This window comes from Fringilla coelebs, assembly GCF_963513975.1.
Source record: "Fringilla coelebs genome assembly, chromosome: 6".
Taxonomy (NCBI): domain Eukaryota; kingdom Metazoa; phylum Chordata; class Aves; order Passeriformes; family Fringillidae; genus Fringilla; species Fringilla coelebs.
Window position 1 is genome coordinate 27,037,249 of NC_140034.1, and position 10,533 is coordinate 27,047,781.

The 10,533-nt window shown below is 41.6% G+C and overlaps 1 protein-coding gene across 1 annotated transcript in view; it reads right to left on the reverse strand.

The window, feature by feature from the left end:
* Positions 1-8,106, reverse strand: part of NUBPL (NUBP iron-sulfur cluster assembly factor, mitochondrial) — a gene marked incomplete at its 5' end in the record, with an annotated part of 78,336 nt that extends 70,230 nt beyond the window's left edge. The window contains 3 exons of the mRNA XM_084207620.1: positions 3,401-3,435; positions 6,859-7,006; positions 7,966-8,106. Coding sequence (XP_084063746.1) covers positions 3,401-3,435; positions 6,859-7,006; positions 7,966-8,106 — 324 coding nt within the window. The remainder of the gene's footprint in view (positions 1-3,400; positions 3,436-6,858; positions 7,007-7,965) is intronic.
* Between the last annotated feature and the right edge of the window lie 2,427 nt (positions 8,107-10,533).

The following is a 10,533-nucleotide window of genomic DNA, read 5'->3' on the forward strand; positions in this document are numbered from 1 at the left end:
CCTCATAGTGACAGCACAAGCATGCAGCCTCCCAACTGGATTTGTGCCATCCTTAGTCATGCACAGCTGGTGTTTGCTCACTAAAATACTCTGTTCATAAACAAGCAATCCCTACCCTATTATTGCTGCCATCTATTAATTCAACTTGTTTCTACTACAATAAATTGTCTCTGGCCGGGCAGCTTTCATAAATAGTCATTCTAGTCTGAATATGAATTGTCCTGGCACAAAACCCAAAAATTCTTCCCAAGTGCTCCTAGGGGAGCACAACTGACTGCTGGTACATCAAAAGAATGAAAAGAATCAGCTGTCAAACTAAGCAAGCAATTAACAATAGATCACGAGGGTAAAATTTTAAGTTATCTCTTAACACAAAAATATTTATAGATTTATAGATGTATAGATTTATAGGCCTTGGTACAGGCCCAAGAGCTTATATATTTCTTAACTAATCCACCTACAACAGGTAACCCAGGGAACCAAAAAAACTAATATTGCTAGGAAGGCAAAAGAGGCTGCCCTGCTTGTCTTCCCTGGCTCTGAATCAAAAAACAAAACCAACCAACCAAAAAAAACAAAACAAAAAAAAATCCACCAAACTACTCTGTCTTGGACATGGTATCTAGGCATCTAAATGAACTTCTGTCTTGAATTATTTACTCTGTAACCATGAGGTAAAAATATGCAAAGCAGACTGAGTGCCAGCATGCAAGACTTTGAACTCTCAAATTCTAATCCCAGCTCTGCCAACAACACTGTGTGACCATGACAATGTCCAAGGCTCTGCTGATGGCTTAGTATTTCAGGCCATCACTACCATAACTGAAAAAGCTGCCATGTTAAAAAAAAAAATTAAAATACATATATCAGTAGAAGCAGTGGGGGTTTTGTTCAGTTTTTTAACTACAGAAAGTCGATTTTTAAAAGATAGAAGGATGTTTTCTTTTATCAAGAAGACAAAAAATCCTTTACACTTTGACTTGTAATCTTCTAACTTATGATAGACCAAACAACAAGATGTCACAGCTGTTACTGAAAGCAGCAAGAATCTACTCTAATCCAATCTCCTCTTAGAGGAGAGCATCTTTCACAAATCTCCCTCACCAGAAAACAGTTGTTCTCAATAGTCTGTAACCTGTTTTATCTTAGAAAAAGAACACCAGTGACAAGGATAGAACTTGTAACACAGACTAATGAAGGAAGCACAGACCTTTATAGTCACGGTGACCCATTTCCCTCCACAAGTCCTTTCTTTCCTCCTTTATGCAGTACATCAAGTTCAAGATCAGTTTCTACCAATTTGTGTTTTGTTTATAAGAGACATAAGGGCAGCTAATGAAGTTGCAGGGGCCTCCTGAAGCTCTGATCTACTAACAGTCATTACTGCTTCTTCTGAAAGACACGAATTTACAATAGCAATGAAGGAAACAAAAACCATGGCAAGGTGAGGCACAATCAATAGTCACTACATGTAAAATAAAGGCATCCATTGCTGCATACCTGAGGACAAAGGAATTCACTATAAAACACAGCAGGAGGCACCAATGGACTCTGAAAAACAACCTCCTTATTTACTTCATTCACCATTACAAAACTGAAAGTTGCAATGATTTCTAGAATTCAGAGCAGGGGACAGTTCCAGTCTGCAACAAGGGCACAGAGAGTCTAATTTTAAAATCTTATTTCACAAAATTAATGAACTGAAATCAATGCGAGTACACAAATGAACAAACCAACAACTTCAAGCCCAAAGGTTAAACATAAACATGATGCATGCCATAATTATCTTAAGGAAAAAAAAACCACAGAAGAAAAAAAATATATTAACGCATGAACCAACAAGACAGTTGTTTATTTAATCCACCTTCATTTCATACTTTCTAACTTGTAACTACATCAATGCACCATTTCACCACAGTAACAGCTTGCTAACCAGTTCACACAATTCACAGCTATTTCATCAATTTCAGCTGCTCTTCACTGATTAACATCCACCAGATGCTGGCCTCCAACTTCACACACCACCACATAATTGTAACATCAGAACTCCTAATAAAGGGCATAATCCCAAAACTTGTGTATGTCAGAATTACTAAGAGATAATTTATCAAAATCTATTTTAAATGCATAAAAACTGCATGTTTGAGAAGCATCAGACACCATCTTAAAAGCACATAAACTGGTACAGAAAGTTATGTGCAACTGGTTGACATGGTTTCCATGGAGCTATTCAACGACCATCCCACGACACAGATCACATTGCTGATTTTTTTTTTTTTTTGCAAAAGTATTAGAGCAAATGCCATGCTTTAAAGTTGATTAGAAGGAACCATTTAAGCAGTTTTGCTTTTCAAGATGACAGATTTTTCTCTGAGATCCAATTATTCCAACAGCCTATTTAAAACACAGAATTAAAGACTGTGAAATAAGAAGATCAGATGCCATCACAAAGAGTAAACATCTCATATAACAGCTTTAAACACTCTTCATATTAAATGTGACTGAGTTTATGGAAATATTTTTAAATCTTTTACAAAATTCCTCCAGGAAGCTTGCAGATTGCATGTAGCCCTCACCCCTATCTGTTGTTTTTTGTTTTACTTGTCTTTTAGAACAAGAAGATGCTACATGTGCCTGATTCAAGTACTTGAGTACACTTTGTATTTAGTGTTATATGAGTACAAAGCCTGCATCATAAACCTTCCCACTGCAAAGTGGGTTTGCTTCTGAGTTTATCTGTGTGGCAAAAATGTGCACAATGGAACTACTCCCAGTCTACAGCAGCAGGTGGACATAATAAACACCTGTGGTTTTTACTCTTGAATGGTTTCTACCATCTATTTATAGTCCAGGCAACAGTTTTAGTAATACGGAGCTGGCAAATCACTCAACAAATGGTATTTCTAAGCTTTAGGAAAGATACATAGTTTTTGGGGTCTTTTGCCTTAGCTGTTTATAAAGTATTTTTATACCTAATTTCTCCAGAAACAGTAAATCTGTGGAGCTGTTAAAAAAAAAAATGTTTTGGACACTATTCAGCACGAACTCCTGTTTTTTTCAAGTCAGTTTCCTGAAGTGACAGAACTATTTATTGTCTCAAACATGCAGAAGCATTCTCTATGACATCTATACATCCTTCCAGAATTGCAGTTCAACTCAGTGACACACCAGGGAAAGGACAGAGCCAAACACAGAAGCAGGATGAGATCTACTAAGTTGTTCATGGTATTGATAAAACATAAACAAACTGACAGAAACTCAAAAGCCCACCAAAAACAAATTAGAAATTAACTAAATAAAAACATTAATTACATTAAATGTATGTGACTGCCCTCAGCAGTAACCATTTTATTTATGACACACATTTCACATTAAGGCTGATAATTAAACGTTCACCTACCGAATCACTTGCTGCTAGGGCGAGGGCTATATTTACTGTAAGAAAGAAGAGGAGGAAAAACAAAAAGATTAAGTGCAGGAAAACTTAATTCCTAAACATTGAGAATGCTATCACTGCTAACAAGAGAAAATATAAATAGAACACATTTAATAATGACATCATCTCTTGGTTCTCAGCTTCTCGCATCTCTACAACATTTGCAGTTTAGGTGACAGCAGCACCTACATTTCAGTCCATGTCTGTTAACCAGCAAACAAACTCAAACTAATCTGCAAAACCTTGAAGACCTGCAGTTTCTAGAGGACACTGCAAAATAATACAGCCTCAGTATTTTGCCAAAGAGTAACATTACAAAAAATTTTTGGAAGTACCCACTTTTGAAAGTGGACACCATACTATAAAACTAAGTTACTACCATCAGTAATCTCCACCACATTCCCCAGTGGTGAAGGTTATGAACTTTCATAAAACTAGAAATTAGGTAAGCATTGATATAACAAGTGACCAAAAAGATGATCATATCCTTTTTTTTGATTTCTTGTCATATATTGAATAGAGATGTTTTCTGGAAGAAGGTGTAATGCATGCTTTTCACTGGATTTTTATGTCATAAAACAAAGTCACATCTACCTGAAAGCATCTGTAACTAAAAAAAAAAAACCCAAAACAGACAAAGAGAGATGAAGCAAATAAAAAGTCTGTTTGTTTAAAGCTTTTACATTTCCATCAGTACTTAACTCTCATAAACAACATGTGCAAATGGTATCTTTAATAGCTCACCAGCTTCAGTGATGTTGGGAAACCTCCTAGAAGCTTTGGTATAGAAAATAGAAGCAACAAAAACTAATCAAACTATTTAAAAATGCATTCAAAAATATTGTTCCAGTAACATAATTTCTTCTAATCATTGACTACAGTGATTCCAGAAGACAAAAAAGGCACTGAAAGCAACAGAGACTACAACATGAAAGCCATATGCAATAAACAGGATGAGTTATTCAAGAGGTCAGGGAATGATCCTGACAAATTTGACCAGAATGCAGACACTCTTTTCCTGAAATGGAGATCCAGAGCAACTGAAACACAACTCTACTGGAGAAAACAAAAACAAAACAAGAAAAAAAAGCATTGACAGGTCTTCTGACTCCTGTGGTGCTTTAGGAATGAGAAGTGCTTACTGGTGGTGTTTTAGGAATGAGAGGTGCTTACTGGTCACCCTTCTTTTCAATTCCTGCTCTCAAAATGCATCAGCAGAATGGTCAACAAACATGTCTCCCACAAATCTCAAGTAAGAACATAATTTTAAGTACATAATTCAGTAATGATGCAATGCAATACTTTTGTTTATACAACTCATCTGACATTCAGTTATTCATCTGAGCGATGAAATTTATTCTCATTGTAGTAAACAAGAATATACATTTCCTTCGCAATATTACAAATTAAAATATTAATTTTAAAAGGCTGTCCATTACAGATACATGTAAATGCTTCATTTGCATTTCCAATATCTTATTTAATGCTTGTTGAACCCTGATTTTTTATTTTTAAATGCACAGGAATGAACTCCCAGCTGTAAGCATTATTTATACACGTGTTAAATTTTTTATGCAGAAATTGCACACAGATGCCAGCTACAAGAACTTAAATTCAGATACTTATTTGCAAACATGAGTAATAATCTGTATTTGCTTTTCAAATTTTGCAAATTGTGAATTGATGAACAGGTATTTGGTAAACTGTCAATTTTGTAAACTGCCATTTTGTAAACTGTCACTTGATGAACAGGTATTTGGTATTTTTAGTAAGCTGCAACAACCAGTCCATGTATTATAATGATATACCTTTTGAGGGTTAAGAAACACAAGTTTTAACTGTTTTGCACATCTCTGTACAGGTAGGTGTATCCTATGTATAGGACAGACAATAGCTAAATAGAAAAAAAAAACTTTTTAAGAACAGTTACTTTTAGTACAGATATCATATTAATCTGTTCTAGAAATTATTAGACAATAGTCTGTTTCAAGCATGGCTGAAATACAAACCCCAAAATTATACACTGAGCTACATCCATGTGTTATTCACAACACATGGAGATGAACAGCAGACATCCTTCAATTAAAGGATGACTCTTTTCCAGTCTAGATGCTAAGAAAGAGATCTTGAAACACATTTCTAACACTTTACAGAGATCTTTTCCAAGAACTTTACTTTCAGTGTCATAGTGTCATAGGATGGTTTGGGATGGAAGCAACCCTAAGAATGACCCAGCTCCAAACCCCCGCCATGGACAGGGACACCTTCCAGTGGACAAGGTGTCCAAAATCCATCTAACCTGGCCTTGAATACTTCCAGGGATGGGACAACCACCCCCCTTGTCTGGGCAATCTGTTCCAGTGCCTCACCACCATCACAGTATAGAATTTCTTCCTAGCAGCTAGTATACATCTCTCCACTTCTGGTTTAGAACTATTCACCCTTGTCCTATCAGCCCACGTAAAAAGTCACACTCCTTCCTTTTTGTAAGCTGCCTTTAATTACTGGAAGATTCTTTAAGAGTCTCCCTGAAGCCTTCCTTCTCTAGGCTAAACAACCCCAACTCTCTCGGCCTGCCTTCATGGCAGAGGTGCTCCAACCCTCTGATCGTTTGTGGACTTGTTGGACACACTCTCACCTCACAGGTCCTTCTTATGCTGGGGGACCCAGTGCAGCCATCCGGCCAATTCCTAATCCACCAAGTGCTTCCCTCAATCATTGTAAGAAGGCACAACAAATGTTTTTTTGCACACATTGGCACAACAAATATTTTTCCATTCGGTCATCTGTTTAAGTTCAAGTCAATTTCTGCAGTACTGCTAATTCATGTACTATCTCATTCTACCACCTAGGAACAGGTGGTAGAGAAAAAATTACAGAACAATTAATTCAAAACCTATATGGTAGAGTTGAGAGAAGAGTTCAAGGTACTTCACAAGGCTCTGATCAATTTGCGTGGTTTGTAAGTACTGTTTCACTTTTTCTTTATAAAACACCTTCATAAGTAGTCGAGAAAATTGAACAGAGTCCTGATCTGGAAACTTTCTAAATATTAGTATCTTCTACAGAGAAAGGCACTGTAGAGGCACACCTAAGCAGACAGGGAAGGAGGAACAGTGTCACTGCACTAACATTTGATCCCTTTCACCTCAGCCTACATCACCTCTTAAGATGCCTCGATGCCTCAGGATAGTGCTGCACTATTACAAAAATATGATTTCAAAGCTTAATTCACCCCTAAGTTAAAGCCAAGATTTCTGTATCCAAGTATATTCTCAATGGCTGCAACAGGACTTGTCAGAGAGGAAGGGCAGTGTTATGTCCAACCACAGGGTAATGACACAAGCACCTAAATATTCCATACAAAATACTAGAAAATGTGCAAAGGAAATGATTAAAAAAAAAATAAAAAGAAATCTTACCTGCTGTTGTTGATTTTCCAACTCCTCCTTTTCCAGAAGCCACAACCACCACCTGCTTAACTCCTTCTATGGGCTTCTGCTTCGGCAGCCCTCGTGACAGGATCCGAGCACGTCTGTCCCTCAGAGCCTCATCCCCAGAGCTTGAGGACTAACAAAACCAAAAAGCAAGTGAATGCATGTGCACCAACCCGCAGTTCTCACAGAGAAAGCTGACAGGAGGGAAACTACACGCACACTGAGAAATTTCCACCACTTGTCTAGAAAAACATTCTGCACAGGGGCTCTCCCAAAGGGAGTCTGCTTCACAGGCAGGCAAGGACTGGGCCAACTTAAAATAACACCAGTCACATATTTTTTTGACAAATATTTGAATATGCTTGATCTTAACAGTCAAAGAAAAAAATTGCGTTGAACAAATCAAAACACCGCTTAAAAGTCGGAAGCTTTGTGAAACAGACCAGACTTGGCGGTCCTTTCTGTACAGGTGTTTCAGGCACACCAAATACAGCAAGAGCGAAGGAGCAGGAGCCCGAGGCGCTGGGGGCAGGCGGTGCGGGCAGGCGCTGCCCGAGGGCTGTCGCTGCCCTGAGCCGTGCCACAGGCACCGCACATGGGCGGGCGCTGCAGCGCGCCCCGCTCCGCTGCTCCTGCCGCGGCAGAGCCACACGCGGGGACCCACGGCTGGACGGCCGGAGCGGCCGAGCCGAGCATCCCGGCAGGCAGCGTCCCACCTGCTCCCGGCTGGCACAGTGGTACCGCCACGGGCGCCTAGCGCCGCGCACTGCTCCCACGGAGCTCACGCGAGTCCGAGTAAAAAGCGGGCAGAGCCCGTCCATCTTCCTCTGCCGGCCCGGCGCTGCCCCAGACCGGCCCCCGCCGCCAATGTCTGCAGCGAGCGCATCCCCTCCTGCAGGGACTGTGTTGCTGAACAGGCTGCCGCAGGACACGGTCCGTCAGGGCACCCGCGCACGGACACGCCGTCCCGCCTGCCGCCCCACGGCAGCCCCGCAGGCACGGGGACAGCCCAGCCCGGCCCTCGCCCGCCCCGTTCCGCTCCCCTCCCGCCCCGGCGGCCGCGGCGCACGGCGCGGCTCCCGCCTCACTCACCGCGGAGCCGGCGGACGGAGCGGCGCAAGCGGCGGGCGCGCAGCCCGGGCCGCCCCACCGCGCCGCCGGAGCCCTCCCGCCGCCGGCGCCGGGCAGGAGGCGGGCGGCGCGCAGCGCCCAGCGCCAGGCAGCGCCTCCCATGCCCGCTGCCGCCCCGGGCGCGCTGAGATGGCGCCGTGCGGCCGCGCCTCGGCCCGCCCCCCGCGCCGCGCCGCGCTCCGCCCGCCGGCGGGGCTGGCGCTGGGGGGCCCGGCAGCCCCGGGAGCGGCGCGCAGCGTGCGGAGCTGAGCGTGGCGCCGAGAGCTGCCGCGGCTCCGGAGCTGCGGGAAGCCATCCGCGCCCTCCCGCCGAGCGCGCCGAGCAGCGGCACTGGGAAGCAGCAGCAGCACGGAGAGCAGATCCCTGCCGCTGTCTGTAAGGAACCCGGGGCCGCGGGATCAGCACCGAGTGACCGCACGCATTGCAAACTGCCTCGGGCTAATTCCCCATTATGCTGCAATTGACCCCGCAGAGGCTCGTTCTGGCGCTGTCTGCAGTGTTCCTTCACCTCCTCGGTGCCTTCTGAATTCTTATCTTGGCCCGCAAAATGGTTGGGCAAGAGCTCGGTCCCGTCTTGGTTCGTGTCCTCAGCAAATATTACAAACACATCCCATTTCCTGGATCATTACGTGAAAGAACAAAGAGACCTGTAGCCGAGACAGATGCCACCTGTGGAGGGGTTTTTTTTGCTTATTTTGATTTGGATTTTTTGGTTGGTTGGGTTTTTTTAATAATACTAAAGCACAGACTCACAGAATTAGTCAAGTTTCATCATCTGGTCCAAGCTTCTTGCTCAGACAGGGTCATTCTAGAGCACATAGCGCAAGATTACATCCAGATGGTTCTTAAATATTTCCAGTGAGGGAGACTCCACAGCCTCTCTTAGAAATCTGTTCCACTGCTAGGTCACCTGCATGATAAATTTGTTCTTCCTCAAATTCAGGTGGAGCTTCCTGTGCATCAGTTTCTACCCATTGCCTCTTGTCCTAATATTTGGCATTGATCATTGTTGTGGTGATAGTTTTTATCTTCCATCCAGTTTACCCTCACGCAGTTCCTTATGTCATGTGAGATTTGCTTAAAGGTTTAAACACACATGATTTCCTGCTTCTCTCCCATCTGCAAGCCTTGTAACCACCTTGTGGAAGGAAATTAGATTAGTTTGCCATGATTTGCTCTTAAAATTCCATGAATAGTTCTTATTCAGCCAAGTGATATTATAGAAATAATTCAGATCTTAGCAATTTCTGGTCATTAGTTTGCAAATATAAAATACAGTGTAGACAGAGTCTTTTGTTGGTTTCGGTCATAATATGTAATGGATCAGAGGATTTTACATCAGTTTAAAGTGTTATTATAATAAACATTTCCTCTCTTTCACAGTGAGCAGAATTTTCACCATTTTAAATGTTTCTTTTTAAATTATATTATTAAAAGTTCTAATCAGGCATTTTGCTAAACACCACCATTTCCAAAGGCACGTTCCAGTGCTCAGCTACAACACATAAATTACAATGCTGAAAATAGGGGTTTTTTCCTAACCTTGAAGGGATTCTCATTCAGCCTACATTTTTGATGTACCCACATGAGCATGTTTTGCCTATCTACAGACACCTGTATTTTGCATGTCCACAGACACCTGAAGAGGTCAAATCCTTTCCCAATCCTTTACCCTACTGTCAAACTAAACTGAAAAAGAATCCTGAAAACTAACAAGCTGCTTTGCTTTGAAACTGTGATACAGACTCTAGGGCTTTTTTTTCACTGCCTCTGGAAATGATATTACCTTTTGCATTGCAGGAAATGTGCATAATTATTTATCCTACCTGGAGCAGTTGGAGGCCGTGTTAAAGTGCAAGATACCGTGCACATCACATCAATGCAGCTGATACTGTGGGATCATGGCTAGGCACCCACTTGAGATATGGGTCGCTTCAAGGCCTTTACAGAGAAAAGAACATGGTGAAAATGTACAATTCACTTCTTCATTTTGAGAATAGCTCCAACACTGACAATAATATGCAAATATTTTTGTGGGGTTTTGTAAAGCTGATCTAGCACAAGCTAAAATTAAGCCAACAATCCCCGATATTTTTAGTTTTAATAATTTATTCTAGCACTTGTTTCTTAACTACCCTGTTAGCAGGGTAGCTAACATGGCAGTAGGTTGTATTGAATATGAGTATGAAATGTTGTATTTGGTTATTAGAAAGGGAATTAATTTGCTCAGCAATACAGCAGGCATTTTCAAAATGCCTTGACTCTAGTGGAATACACTGCAGTTTGATTGGGTACTGTTTCTATCTCTGTTGTGAAGACAGTTTTATGTATTGCACCCTTCTCACAATTTCTCTTGGCTTCCCATTTAAATTTTAACATTTGAAAATATTGTTCTATGTTGTTTAACTGGTATATTATTGCACAACACAACATACAGTGGTAAAATATACATCTAGGAAAATGCAACCAAAAATTAACAAAATTTTTACTGTCAGACATGAGTCTTGATGGAAACTGCAGGTAATCTCA